Genomic DNA, 15,248 nt, shown 5'->3' on the forward strand with positions numbered 1-15,248 from the left:
CCACCTTGCTCTTTTGGAAGCTGTAATACCACTAATTTGATTTTAGGCTTCCTGCCATTCCAAATAAAGTCTGACATTGCTTTATTTATAGTTTTAATGTCATTTGTAGTTAGATTCATAAACAGCATGGATGTGGGATATAGTATTTTTGGCAGGACTGTCATCTTGATAAGGTTGATTCTGCCAAGAAATGATACAGGGAGACTCTTCCATCTTATTAGCATTTTTTTTGAAAATTTTAGTCAAGGGATTCATATTCTCTGCATATAGTTCGTTAATTTTGGGGGTGACCTTAATTCCTAAATACTTAAACCCGGATGGAGCCCAACGGAAGGGCTGAATGTAGTCTGGTTCAGTATTCATGTCATTGTCCAGGATCAATATTTTTGACTTATCAAAATTTACTTTATACCCACATATTCGGCCAAATTCTTTAATACGTTTAGTCAAGGCTGCTAATGATTTAGAAGGGTTTGTTAGTGTCATAAGGATATCATCAGCATACAACAGAATTTTATGTTGTTTTGAACCAAACGTTACACCCTGAATATCTGGGTTTTGCCTGATAGCTCTATCGCCAGAGCAAACAGAAGAGGAGACAGTGGGCTTCCTTGAGCCATGCCCATTGTCACTTTAAAGGGAGTGGACAGCAGACCATTAGTCAGAACTGAAGCTTTAGGTTCCTTATATAACAGTCTGATCCAGCCCAGAAAACCTGAGCCAAAACCAAATCTCTTCATTACATCAAACACATATTCCCATTCAATTCTACCAAATGCCTTTTCAGCGTCCATAGAAACAATAGCACCCGGCCTCTTCGAAGTATTAAGATAATGAATAATATGGAAAAGACGTCTTGTGTTGTGGCAGGAATTTCGACCCTTAATAAATCCAGTCTGATCAGCATCCACAATTGAGGTTACAACCTTCTCTAACCTGAGAGCCAGTATCTTAGAAAGTATTTTGTTGTCCACATTGAGGAGGCTAATGGGTCTATAGGAGGAGCACAACTCTGGGTTTCTATTTTTCTTTGCTATTAATGTTATATTGGCTCTATACATAGATTCAGGGAGTTTGGAGTCCTCAAATGATTTATTAAAAACTCTTAAGAGCAGGTTATCAATTTTACCTTTCATTATTTTAAAAAACTCAACTGGAAAACCATCCTCTCCAGGACATTTGCCTGATTGAAGTGAGGAGATAGCTGTGTTTATTTCCAACAAGGTAACAGGATATTCCAAAAAGTTTGACTGTTCCTCTGATAATTGTGGAATACATAAATGATCTAAAAAATTCCCCTGCCCTGAGCCTCTTCATATCAATCTCTGAACTATATAAATTTGCGTCGAATCTTTTAAAGCTTTCATTAATTCGACGGTTATTAATATGTCTTTGACTATTCTCATCAACAATTGCTGATATGTAGGACTTTACGGGAGCATTCTTTGCTAGCCGTGCTAAAAGGCGATTTGGTTTGTTTGCAGATTCAAAAAAAAAAAGTTTAGCGAATAGGATATCCATTTCTGCCTTCCTTGTTATCAGATTATGTAATGCTGTTCTAGAGGATTCTAGTTCAATAAGGGTTGCATCTGATTTTGTTATATAGTAGGCTTCCTGTAGTTGTTTTATTTTATTTTCTATCTCAAGTTGTTTGGCAGCTCGCTCTTTTTTTTCTGGCTTGTATATTATATAATCATACCCCTCATGTTAGCTTTGTAAGTATCCCACACAGTTCTTGGATCAGTTTTCTATTACTATTATTTATTTCCATGAACAAATTCGTTTGGTCTGTTAGATATTTAATGAATTTGTCATCCATAAGCAGAGTTGTATTCAGTCTCCAGGAAAATGTACGATCGCTGGATCTAAGAGGTTGCATTGCCATGACTACCGGAGCGTGGTCCGAAAGAGCAATGTGGCCTATACCAACATGTTCGACTAAATGTGCTAGACATCTAGAAACGAAAATATAGTACATCCGCGAAGCTGATGAATGGGGCTGAGAGTGAAATGTGTATTGTTTTGAAAGTGGGTTACAGTGCCTCCATATGTCTAAAAGATAAAATTCCTTATTAATATTTATAACAGCCTTGGCATTTTTAGATGTGTTTGTCTGGGGGGGAGTCTATCCATCATTGGGCAAACGCACAATTGAAGTCCCCCCCCAATTATCATGTTGGGACAGTCCATGTCAGCTAATTGGCTAAGTAAGGGTGCATAAAAGGCCTCATCCTGGGAATTAGGGCCATATACATTACCTAGAGAACATTTTCACCATGTAATACCCCTTTAACTAAAACATATCTGCCTTCAGTGTCTTTAAAAGAATCTGTGACAGTAAGATTTTTATGCAGCAAAATTATTACACCTCTCCTATTTGTTGAGTATGATGAGAGGAAAATTTGACCAACCCATTCCCTGCGGTATTTTTTGTGCTCTTCATCGTTTAAATGCGTTTCTCAGAGAAAGGCTATTTGAAACTTGTCTTTTTTTAGAGAGTTTAGAATGGATGTCCTCTTTACCACATTAGAGCCCCAAATATTCCATGTGCATATCTTAATAGTCACCAACACCAAATTATGTCATGAATTACATGTCACAGTTAACTTTAGCTATTGTATGTGAAGTGGACCAGTCTGTAGCCTTAACTGGAAAATAAGTCCTGTTGAACACAGAAATGTATTCTGAGCAAAAACTGCCCAGAAACATCAAAACCATTAACACAGGAGGAAGGTGCATTATGAGCCCCCGCACCATAAGAAGAAAAAAAAAAGAACCTAGTTGTACAATTAATTCCTAATAAGTACAGCTTTGAGGATCAGAAGAAGCAAAAACAGAAAAAGATACAGTCTCCCCTTACTGAATCGCAACTGTAAACGTACCAGTGTGTCGATATTAGTGTTGCAGGAAGAAGAAAAAAATTAATTGAATGGAAAAATATGGGAGCCTCGGTGTACAGAACAATTCGTTTTACGTGAGGGACATTATTTCTACGTTATTCTGCATTTAGCGATTATACCTGTCAGCAGGCTATTTTGATGCAGTCAGTTTGCCGATGTATTCATCATTCATGTATTCATAACTTCTTTGATGGTGGAGAACGAAGAGCTGGTGCCATTGGGATGGAAAACTTTGATGACAGCAGGGTACAGAAAAGACTACCATATCCCAGCTTCTCTCAGTTGTTTACGGGCATTCGCAGAGAAATCCTGGTAGAATGAGACGTTGATGCCTTTGTGTCTGGCTGCTTGCAGGATTTTCTGTTCGTCAGTGTAGTCGTGCAGCCTTACCAGGACCCCTCTCAGCCCCTCTTTACCGGTGTCGTCGGGCCCGTGCGGGGGGCTCTCTCAAGAGCATATTCAACACATGTGGTATCCACTTTTCAAAGAAGTCGACCGGTAATCGACCAATAATTCTCACATTTTGACGTCGACTTTGATTTCCATAACTTTCCAGGCGATCTAGTGCCTTCTGGAGTTGAACTTCCCCAGCTGTCACCCGGGGTGACAGGTCCTCGAGGTCTGAGACCCGCTGTTCGACCGTCCCCATCGAGCTTCTCCGAGACTTCACTTACTGGTTTAATTATGTGAGCTAATTTGCGGTCTAGCATCTTCTCTATATTTGCAGTAACACAGTCCACAATAGCTTCGTCCCGTTGTTCACTGAGCTCTTCGTTGACGGTGGGGTTGGTCCCGTACTCGGATCATTGTTTTGGCTAGCGTTAGCACGTGTAGCATTAGCTTGAACGTTAGCTTCCTTTTTACGTTCTGGTCTCTTCTTTCTGCCCGACTCAGGGTGTGCAAATGATGTGGCAAGTGACATTATGAACCGAACGTACACCCGACTGAACTGTCCACTAGTGGGAAAATTTGTTGAAAAATAGAGTTTAAGGCAATTCAGTGGGGAGCTGATAACTTTACGTCTATTCGGGTCCGTGCATCATGTGATCCCCCCAGTAAGACTCGTTTTAAATTATTTTAAAGTGTAATTTCCAAGTCCCACGATCCACTATTGACAAATATATACAATCTATGGTTGTAAACACGAGTGTCTGGCTTGTGGACAACGGTCTTGTTCAAACATCCAAGTTGTACTTAAGACTGGAAAACTATAGAAATGCAACTTGTCCTGCGACGTGAACACTCAAGTTGTGAGTTATCATTCTGCTGACAGTCACATGGAGAATGCAACTTATTACATGTTGTTTTCCTCCTGAATTTCATCAAACAAGACAGTGAACGAGTCAAATTGTCTTTAGATTTGGAGGGGGGGTGTTTTTATTCTCTCTCCTAATCTTTACATGAAACCGCTATGGCACGAAAGTCTTACACTTCCTCTTTCAATGACACAACACTTAACTCGTGTGTGTGTGTGTGTGTTCGAGCCCCCTTCACTGAAGTATACTGTACACAGCAGCATTTGCACTGTTGGTCAGATGTCTTGAGAGGTTGGGTAGATGGAAACTGTGGTTTGCTCTACTTCTGTCGCTAATCTTCTATAATGACGGCAAAGGTACAGTATAGTAGGGAAACAACTTTTTATTGCCTGTAACTCACACAAGAAATTGTTCTCTGTCAATTCTTCCTTCTTAGAATATGTAGAATATATTTGAGAATTGATTAATTCGGTTTTGTAATGCCTTAACATGTGCATGGTTTTACTAGGTGCTAACTGATCGACTGTTTCATAATAAATTGACTGCAGAGAAGGGTAGCAGCATGTGAAAACCACTGGGTAGGAAGCGTAGGCCAGTCCGGTGTGCACCAATGAAGCCTTTCATAACATCACATTTATTAGATGTGAGATCAGAACAGAGAGAGTCTGGGGAGCAGTGTGATCTGGTGTATCAGTATGGACAGGGCTTTGAGAATGGTTGTGACTCCAGGTTCAGACTCCAGGTTCAGACTGACGACAGAGAACGGGACTGTTTTCCTTCGTCTGACCAGGTTAACACCAGCAGACAGTGGGAACTACACCTGTCAGTGTTCAAGTCGTACCGGAACATTTGTACTCCGCCTCAACATCACTGTGGAAGGTGAATGACTCATTTATCTTATAACTCGTGTCTCATACTTGATGTATTTCTCTGTGTCTGTACTGGGTAAATACATGTGACAGCCCTTGTATTGAGGATTGAAAACCTGACTATATAATCTAACATTGATATCATACAACACAATGCTGTGGACAACAGAGAGCAGTATCTTAATGTTCCTTTTATAAATAGAATAAATACCAGTGCTGCTTGTCTGACAACCGTTTTATTTATTCCCAACACGTTCAGGGGTTGAAATTGCCAGCAGTTCTACAGACGTGCTTTTCCTGTGTGTTGTAATTGGTGTAATAATTTTACTCATCATTATAACTGCAGTTATCCTGGGATAAATCTACAGAAAGATTTGCCATGGGTAAGAGACTATGAGGATTAAATTATCTTTAGCAATGCATAATAGCTTTGAGTGCTAAGGTGTATCTAGGTGTGTTTGTATGTTGTGAAAATGTCATGTTCTATAATACATTTATTATGTATTATATTATGATATAATACTCATTTATTCCTACATTGAACACTATCACAATGCAGAGCAAATTAAAAAGATGTAATGATGCTTTTTCTTTGTATACGAGACCCGAGACCACTCATCAAAACACGGTACCGTACACCAAAATGTTGAAATATTGTTACTCAGCCAACTATTTCACTTAAACAAACATGTTTCAAACTTCCACAGGAACCGGGAGACATTGAGCCGTACAGCACCTTCGTGCAGAGAGAGAACAGACTTTATTCTGTCGCCAAAATACAAGAGAACGCCATTGAATACTCATGTTTACGAAAGCCTTTGTAGAGCTATCACTCGATAATATCTCCTGTCATGTCATGTTTTCCTAGAACATAACATGATAATATTTATAGGCGTATTATCTATAACAGTAGACTGAAGTATGACCACCAGAGTGTACGTGAAATGTGTTTGGGATATTTGGGTGGACAAAAGGCTCTAATGTAGAATATACTTATTTTTTTGTTAGTTTCTTTCATTGCTCTGTTTAATTTAAAGGAAGCTGACAAATTAATTCATGTTAAAAGGTGAATTAAAAGCGTAGGTGTAATAAGCTAAGGCTTTCAGCCTACACCTTTCCGGTCCTGGTTTTGTTGCTTGTTTATCTTTTGTTTTCGATGCAGGAAAATGTAAATGTTTTATTTACCGTTCATCTAAGTCAAGACTATTTTTGAAATTCAAATAATACAGTAGTAGGAGGGGGGGAGATTTTTTTATTATTGGCATTAATGCCCCTGGTGTTTTGAAAAGATGTTTTTGTTCACTTCTGTATTCTTTTCTAATTTTCTGAAAATCTGGGCCACATCATGAATGATATACAATATACTATATACACATGAATCTGGTGTAATCATTCAGATGACCACCAGGTGGCATTGTTCACTAGAATACCTATGTCTGCCTTACTGGTCAGATTTATTATAGCCTGATGCCCTTTGACAGTTACCATCTGTTATTTATAACAGTCATAATAAATAATATTTGTATTACATTGTATTACATACTTGTATTACATTATTTTTTGTATGAATAAGTACTAGAAGAATATTTCTTTCATTTTCATCCTCCTCCTCTGTTATTGTTTTTCTCTGTCTGGTATCCCCCTGCTAAATTTCTCTTTTATCACAGAGGAACTACTAGTTCAAGATGTTCTGGTGAAGTGAAAGTATTGTTGAATTTTCATGAAGAGAACTGATTACTTAAGGGTTAAGGAGAAATGAGTCAGCTGTCTCGAGTGTCGAGGCAAATTCTGAATTTTTCCTCTGTGATTTTCACCCGCAGCTAATCAAGCATCAAAGATTTGGCAGAACAAGCAAAACAAGCTGAGAAACAATGTAAAGAGCATTAATTACAAAATGTAAACATTTAAAAGAAAATGAACTTTACAAACAGGAGACTGAAGTTGTTTTGCAACAAACTGGCAATATGTGACTATCTACAAATGTTGCATAGAGGTACATTGTGACTTACATTCTTTCTGGTTAAATCTAGTTAATGGGGTTGGAGCCACAATGTTGGCACGTTGTTTAACCACAAACCTCCATGTAAGCTATTCAGTGATGCATCCAGGTGTCAGGTGCCGGGTAGCGTGGGTACTTTCCAAATGTAATTCATAATTTAACAATTCTGCATCACTTCATGTGTTACATAATGCAGTCCATCCACACTTTCATGATTCTTCCATTTATATGGGTTCAATGGCATGAGATAATGTAATATTCCCATCATTCCATTATCTATACCACTTATACGCTGGGGGTCGTGGGGGGGCCGGGGCCAATCCCTGCTGACATTGGGCGAGATGCTGGTCACACCTTCACCAGCGTATTGCAGGGCTGTTCCTTTTGTGCTGTGATGTATCCAGTGAAAAATGCAGGGAAGACCCATCCCACCAGGACTGTACAGTCGTCGCACAAGATTCCAGCAACAATGTGCCCCCGATGCGTTTCCTGAAGATAAAAATCAGTTTCAGGATTACAAATGTAAATTGTTCTCAAGGGTGTGAAGCTTCTTTGGAAAGAAGGGTTATGAGAGGAAATAGAAATGTTCATAGAGGGATATTAACCCCTTCAAGGCTAACTGGGATATGAACTTGTAAATGTTGGGCGGATGACACTGCATTGTATTAGCATAGTGTTTACTCTGTGTTACGGTGGGTAAAAAGGGGGGAAACATTTTCCACAAATTATTTCTCATCTTGTTTCACGGAAGTGGCCCACATACAGTACTTACTGTATTCTCATCTGGGGAGGAGTTTCCCATTGCATTTGGGACATGAGACCACAATGGCCACGACCCACATATGTCTAATATCACATCACATCACTAATATATGTATATGGTCATGTGTTCAGGTGTTAAAACCTCAAACCACAGGGAAATCTGTTTTTGCTTTTTTTACATCTGGGAGTTGTTGTAACAGAAGAGCACAGGCTGCAATTTACTAGACGTAACATTAATAACACTAACAGAGAAAGGCAGTGTGGGGGAATGAGTTTCAAGAAGGGTCATGGGAAAAATGTCTTATCTACTGTAGTCCCTTTGAGCTCCACAACAAAATATCAATCCTGCTATTGTTTAACTGATGATGCTGGACTATTTCCATAGTCCAGAATCATCTAATGTGTTCTGCAGTCCACCCACATATACATTCATATCAAGACGTCTTTTCTGTCTTGATTCCTGACATAGAACCCAAATTATTTGTTTTAAACTGTTGTCGATTTCCCACATTGCTGGATTTGTTGGGCTCAGCCTCACAGAAGTCCCCTCCCGCTGTTTACTTTCAATTTGAAGGCCATTAAAAAGCCTGCTCACAAGCAAAACTGAAAGTCTTCTCTCTCAGGCACCAGGCACCAGTCGGAGAAATGTTGTACATCCTCATATTCACTTGTTTGCTGTTTAAAGGTGAGTGACATTGCCAGGTGAGGATCACCCAAACCTGCGTGGCATGTGGAGGGATTTATTTAAAAATCCAAATATATGTTCCTTGTTTTTATGTCTAGATTTTCTTCTTCATGTGATCATTGACTGAAAACCAAAGCTTATCTCTCTGTAATTCATCTGTCATGTGTTACAAATGAGTTGCCTATCTGTTTTTATACCGTATATATAGATTTTAAGACTGCACGTACTTTACCGACACTCGTCTGCTTCTATTTTCAGCCTCAGGCTTAGAGATTACTGGATATGGAAATACAATAGCTGAGTATGGCGGGGAGGCACATTACATGTGCGCAGTGGACAACCCCACAGGTGCGGATTGTATTTTAAATGCTGTACTTTTATTTTGAATGTGTAACACTGCTCCATTGTCCCTGTCTGCAGCCTGAGGTGTTTATAACATCTCAGGTTCTTTTCACTGTTGTCATTTCATGTTTGCCAGTGATATCTCTGAGCAGCTGGTGCCGTTCACTCGTGAGACACAAACCCGGCTCTGATGTTTTCACTGTAAATATTGATTCAGGCATTTGGCCTCCCAGCAGGTGTGCTGCAGGTCACGTGGCAGAGGCTTTTCAAGGATGATCCAATAGAGAACTTGGCAACCTACAGCAAGCGGTTCGGAGAGCAAGTGAACTTACCCTTCCGTGGGAAGGTGGCCCTCACGCAAGCGTCCCTCAACTCCACCTCCATCACTCTGAGGAATGTGTCGTGGCAAGACGAGAGCTGCTACATCTGCTCGTTCAACGTGTATCCTGATGGGTCCAGCAGGAAGCAGACTTGCCTCAGCGTGCGAGGTAAACTGCAGCCCTTTCATAAAAGTGGATGGAGATAGAAAAATAAGAGAGGATTCTTAAAAAAAAATTATTCAAGTCACAATATCTCAAGAATTCAAGGAGTAAATGAATACCAGCTGAGACTCTTGTTCTTGCTGACCTCCACTGGTTGATATCCAGAAGTTTTGTCTTTTCATTTGTCATGCTGATTCTGTGAGGTGTAACTTATCATTTTGTAAAGTTTTTTGGAACATTCAGTGACCCTATAGTCGTTGTCAGAGAAGCTCACGGTTCACAAAAATGACGAGTTGCAATTCTCCCCAAAGGAATATCCTCGGTGGACACGCTGCACGATCACAGAAGTGGACCTGAGGGAGAACACGTGGAGGTTGTGTTCGGCTGCTCTGCCACGGGTAAACCAGCTCCTACCATTGAATGGGACATTTCACCTGGTGCCAGCCACTTGGACCAAACAGAGACCACCACAGCATCGAACAGTGACCACACATTCACCAGCAGCCACAACGTTACTCTGCAAGTACCTGCAGACTGGAGTGGGCATGTGGACTGTCTGCTGAACAGGGGTCAGACGGGAGAGAAGCAAAAGAGGATCCCTTTCTCTTTAAGTGCTGGACGTCCGAAGGCGAAGGATGGTATGTGTGTGTGTCAATCGTTGCATTTTTATAGCATTATTGGTAATGTAGCTGTCATGACTTGCAGAATGTAGTGTGGTTACACAGGTTGCATCTCAAACTGCTTTCCGGTTGGTAAATCACTCAACCTGGGGAGTCCCAGTGCCGGTCTAAGTTTAGTCAACTGGAGGATCCAGTTCCTAGATGATTGCCGGCAGTGATCACCAGCAGTGATCGCCATTGCCAAATTCTTACTGACAGGAAGTGACAGTGGAATAAAGGTTCAGAGTCGGGAGCTTTGCCGGCAGTCTGTGCAAGCTTACCTGTTAGTACTTCCACTTTGTAGGTGACCAAGCTCCAAATACGTCATTGTTATGAGCTGGCATAGTCATCAACATCACCAGGAACTCCCTAAAACCCTCTTCATGTAATGTAACCTAAAGAAAAAGGAACCAGTTTGAGATTCAGTAAATGAGTTAAGTCGTGCAGACACTGCAGCCAACAGTCTGACCGATGTGTAATCAGCACATTGTTCTTCTCCTGAGTCAGCTGGGCAGTGGCTCATTAAATCAGGAAGCTTTCAGTTTCACTTCTGACTTTAGGTTTCATGATCAAGATTTAAAAACAAACATGTTACAGTCTCATGAGCTCGCTGGGGAAAGTCTCATAATCAGATAAGAATAGGGAAGTTATGTTTAAATAATTAAAGTTTACCATCAGAATTTCCCACCTTCCTCTTTAGAGGAAATTTACCTTCTTCTACCTGAGGTGAACCTGAGTGACCCTGTTCGGTTTTTCTCTGTGTCTCTAGAGGGAGGACTGTATCGCTTTGGAATCGCACTTGTAATTTCTGCTGTAATCTTTATTGCCTGCATGGCTGTGGCTGCTGCAATGTTGAGGAGTAGAAGGTGAGGTATGGTACATGATGTAAGATGTTTGCTCAATTGCAAAATGAAATATCGGTAGTATAGTTGAGTATTTACCCAGTATCTTATCTGTGAGTAATGTTCCGCCCACAATATAATAAAGTCAGTTTTTTCTCTCTCTCCCTGGCAGGTCCAAGTGTAACAGAAGAAATCACAACGTTTAATGAGCATTAGTCAGATTTTATTTATTTTAATTTAACCTTTTACCTTTCAGGCATGCAAACCTTATAAAAAAAAAACATTTTTATTTTATTTTTGTTTGCTTCTGACCTTTAGAGATGTAACAGCGAATTAAGCTAAAAGCAGCAATCCAAAATGTTAATAACTTCATGTAAAAATTACACTTTTTTTAATTCCAGATCTCAGCACTTTAACCTTTGTTTATGGAACCTCAAGCAGAAAACTTGTTTAGACAAATGTTGAGGAGTAGGGGATAGTACAAGAGCTGCCTCAGGGTTACTGTGAGGTAAAACTGTGGAAAGCAGATAAATATGTCGTTAACTACTGTACACTTGTATTGTCATTGCGGGCTATAGTGACTGCCAGCTAGTGCACTAAGGATTTGCTTCATGTCCAACCAGCTGATCAGGCCGATTTGTTTTGGTGATAGGATGTTTCATGTGACACACTGGAGGAAACAGTGCCATCTGCTGTGCAGGGCAGGGTAATGGCGATGTGTGTTGTGTGATGAAGTTCCGCATTTTATTTTATTTTATTTTATTAACAATATTCTTGTGGTTTTGCACACATCAATGTTTGTGTTATTTATTGCTTACATAACAAAAATGCACATTTACTGTATGATTTTGTGTGTGTGTGTTTGTTCAGGGTCCCAATTTAGCCAATTATTGCTTTCTGTCCCATAACCCTTTGTTATTATCTCTCTGGGGGGCCAGGGGGGAGACACTGATTCTCCCAGCTGGAACAACCTTGTGGTTCTTTAACTATCCTGCCACGCCACGAGTCCTCTTCCTGATGTAAGTTAAATGTGAATATACTGGACTTGAGTTTCCTGAGGAAGACCCTGGTGAAGTGGTAAGATTTTAGGCTCACATGTGAACAGATCAAGTCCCACCATTTTTGTGATTTGGTTGAAACAAAACATACATTTAAACTTATTTCTGAGTAAAGATGTTGAACAGAATCCATGACGTAGAGGCAATGATACAGGTATGGACATATTAGGGTCCATGGTTTGATTCCCACCTTTTGCAATTTGTCCTCTTGAATGTCTGCTGTTGCTGCTTTGATGAGAGCAAACTAGAACAAACGTATTCATTCCGTGGCGTAGTGGCAATTATACAGGTATGTAAATGAAATTTATTATAATTATTATTATTACATTTTAAGGTCCATGGTTCAACTCCCACCTTTAACACATTTACAATTTGTCCTCTTGAATGTCTGATGATCATGAGAACAAACTGGACCAACTTAACTGTGAAAGATGGTGGTTGAGCGGTAAGACGCGAGGCTCTGGTGCAATAAACCCAGGGTTCAAGACTGAGAACGGACTCAAACATGAATGAACAAGATACCGCAATTGAACCACGGACCTAGAATTTTCTCAAGTATACGGCATTCTGGTCAATGATAGGGGAAAGCAGGAGAAAATAATGTCTTCGGTCATTGTGAAGAGACATTGATATTTCCTATAAGACTCGGAGAAAGGTTTGATACGTGTGCTGTGAGATGAGGGTTAAAAGAAATTAATAAGAAAAAGAAATTCGAAAAAAAACAATTAATGAATTAAATAATTATAATAAACAAAAAAATTACCCCCCCCAAAAAGCCATTTTCTGCCTAAATCACTTAAAATTGGAAAAATCTATCTTACTTCACTGCAATGATTTGTCTTGAACAGGGATTGAATTGTCAACCTTTCACTTTCAAGCCAGTGCCTTAGTCACTGCACCACCAGGCTACACATATAAAATTGTTTTTACTTCTATTTACCAAATGATCTTACGTGACCCAATTAAAAAAAAAATAGAAAAATACACCTAAAAGTACATTACAAGAAATGGACAGACACTCATATGCTTAAAGGCACAAATTTTTAAAAAATATGTCATATTACAAGCCATTACTTTCTCAGGTACATTCTTTTCTTTTTTTTTTAAAGATCTGTGTAAGGTTCAGGCATTTTATGTTTAGTATCATTCTGCTCAAATTATGGTAAAGATATTGAAAATTAAAAGCAAGAGAATTGTATAACAGATCATCTTAACAGGAGAATTTAAGAATCAGAGGTAGAGGGATTGAGGGGACTCACTAGTGAAGACGGATGAACTGCTGATGAGGGTTGACGGGGTCCAGGGGTCCATAGATCATGTGCACTGCAAGACAAGATGGAGGAGAGAGGGTCACAGTGGAGGAGTGATACACAGGTAAAGGTCTTACAGGGTCCATGATTAAACAACACATGTAAGGAAACACAGTTAAGATGTGGTCTTATGAAGGGAAATATGTGATGTACCAAACGGATTCATCATTTCATCAATTGAAATGTTTCCTGATTTCCTTTTCTTTGCAGCCACATGAGTGGCTGTGTGAGGCTGTACTATATACTATACTATATACAATGTTGTTTTTTCACATTTTATGGCATACCATGTGCCATGTTGTTTTTTTCATTTTTATGCCACATACACGATGCCGTCTTTTCTGTTTTTATGCCATACTATATACTATGTTTTTTTCACATTTTATGCCATACTATACAATGCCGTTTCTTGCAGTTTTTATGCCATGCTGTACTATGCCGATTTTAGGCCAGTCCAAATTCTCAAATTTCAGCTTCTTAAATGTGAATATTTTCTGGTTTCTTTGCTCCTCTACGACAGTAAATTAAATATATTTTGTGTTTGGAAAAAAAACAAACATCAGCTTAGGATTTGGGAAACACAATCTCAATTTCTTATAATTGTATGACATTTTATGAACCAAAAACCTAATCAATTAATTGAGAAAATAATCAACAGATTAATCAATTTATGAAAATAATCATTGGTTGCAGCCCTAAATGTGTTTGCATCAAAACATCATGCTCCACCAAATCTATCAAGGTAAATATGCTGCACAATGCAGGCACTTGTAGACTGGATGTGATAACTTGTAGAACAAAAATCTAAACGTGTGCAGTTACATTTTTACTTGTAAAATATATTCATACACATGTAACCTGAATTTGAAGTACCAGGAAAAAAACACACACTTGAGTGCTTGTAGAAAAAATGTTGAAATATTCACTCACCTATGTTCTGTCTTCTGAATTCAGTGAATATATTTTGTACTTCAAATTGAGGTTACATGTGTATGAATATTTTTTTTAGATGTGAAAGTTTCAACACACAAATTCAGATTTATGTTCTACAAATTCACACATTAAATCTACGAGCGCATGCGTTTAGCAACACATTTACCTCCATAATAATCTCACATTAAATATTAAGAGTTGAATTTGAGTAGAACAAAACCAGCATCTCAGTCCATAACAAGTACGTTTTGAAGGAGCAGTACTAAACTGGTAAAATATCAATAAGTCTTAAGTCAATGACAACTGGACATGCTTCGGTGTCTAGATGACAAACGTGAGAATGTAAAGTTCAATTGTCTTGACTCATCGTGTCAAGTGAAACACTTTAACATTGAGATTCAACATTGACATTATATATTTTACAAGAAATGTAAATTGACTTTTATACTGTCACATCACTTATATACACGTTGCTTGATCCTAAATGTGGCGACATTTTGCTGTTCACTTGAGCTTGTGCCACCTTACAATCGGTGCCCCCAAGTGACATGCGTAGATCTTGCTTGTTTTCACCAAAGCTTTAAACCAGCTAAAGGATCTAATTCATCAAATCGTTTGCCGTGCCCTGCGACAACAACCTGCTCAAGACAGCAAACAAAACGACCGCTGACCTTTGGGAAGAAATCGAAGGCTGTCTGATGACCTTCATGGATGTGGCTCATGAACGGTCTCTGCGGCTCATCTCCCTCACGACAGCCTTCAGGACACAGGGCGATGGGACCCCCTCCAACTGTCCCCGGCCTTCATCCTGCACGACACCTCAGTCATCCTGGGCTGAGGTGGTTGTCCGTGGATGGGATGCAAGAAAGTCATCAAGTCATGTGCACCCATCAGCTCCCCGTCCCCTCTGATAGGGGGGATATCCGTCACCGAGGCAACCGCTGCTTCAACGCCGCAGCTCACTGTTCCCTGGAGCCGCAGTCCCACTCCTCCTGGATGAATTACCGGGGCTGTTCTCTCCCGGGTTCACGTAGGGACCAACGATGTGTCACGTCTGCCACTGAGCTGTCTACAAAAGATTTGAATGAACCTTTTTTTTTTTTTGATTTTTTACGCGGGTGTGGAAAGACTGTCTTCACGTCCGGGGCCCC

The 15,248-nt window shown here is 39.7% G+C and overlaps 1 protein-coding gene and 1 long non-coding RNA gene across 7 annotated transcripts; one reads left to right on the forward strand and one right to left on the reverse strand.

Annotated features, from left to right (window-relative positions):
• The first annotated feature begins 4,378 nt into the window (after window positions 1-4,378).
• On the forward strand, window positions 4,379-11,639 carry LOC118308944 (OX-2 membrane glycoprotein). Of its 6 annotated transcripts, none has more exons than XM_035630905.2 (8): window positions 4,379-4,512; window positions 4,947-5,035; window positions 8,410-8,471; window positions 8,730-8,819; window positions 9,047-9,301; window positions 9,607-9,933; window positions 10,724-10,820; window positions 10,969-11,639. In XM_035630905.2, exons 1-8 carry the CDS (start codon window positions 4,501-4,503, stop codon window positions 11,000-11,002), a joined length of 966 nt encoding a protein of 321 aa, XP_035486798.1. In that variant the 5' UTR covers window positions 4,379-4,500; the 3' UTR covers window positions 11,003-11,639. The 6 variants fall into 6 exon arrangements, with proteins under 6 accessions (XP_035486798.1, XP_047192688.1, XP_035486720.1 ...); XM_047336732.1 differs by having other exon boundaries at window positions 4,385-4,512; window positions 4,886-5,035; XM_035630640.2 differs by having other exon boundaries at window positions 4,410-5,035; window positions 10,724-10,825.
• Window positions 5,763-14,907, reverse strand: LOC118309378. The gene is made up of 5 exons (XR_004793479.1): window positions 14,769-14,907; window positions 13,114-13,177; window positions 10,236-10,349; window positions 9,146-9,314; window positions 5,763-7,513 (listed from the first exon to the last, which is right to left on the reverse strand). It is a non-coding gene; the product is annotated as an uncharacterized LOC118309378 (long non-coding RNA).
• Window positions 14,908-15,248: the final 341 nt, after the last annotated feature.

The sequence above is a fragment of the Scophthalmus maximus genome, chromosome 1, assembly GCF_022379125.1.
Source record: "Scophthalmus maximus strain ysfricsl-2021 chromosome 1, ASM2237912v1, whole genome shotgun sequence".
NCBI classification, from domain to species: Eukaryota; Metazoa; Chordata; class Actinopteri; order Pleuronectiformes; family Scophthalmidae; genus Scophthalmus; species Scophthalmus maximus.

Excerpts from the sequence above, each read along its gene's own strand:
- LOC118308944 (XM_035630478.2), top strand. The coding sequence starts at position 4,767 with ATGAAGCCTTTCATAACATCACATTTATTAGATGTGAGATCAGAACAG. Across the intron at positions 9,934-10,723 it reads ACGTCCGAAGGCGAAGGATG|AGGGAGGACTGTATCGCTTT; the intron begins GTATGTGTGTGT and ends CTGTGTCTCTAG. Across the intron at positions 10,821-10,968 it reads GCAATGTTGAGGAGTAGAAG|GTCCAAGTGTAACAGAAGAA; the intron begins GTGAGGTATGGT and ends TCTCCCTGGCAG.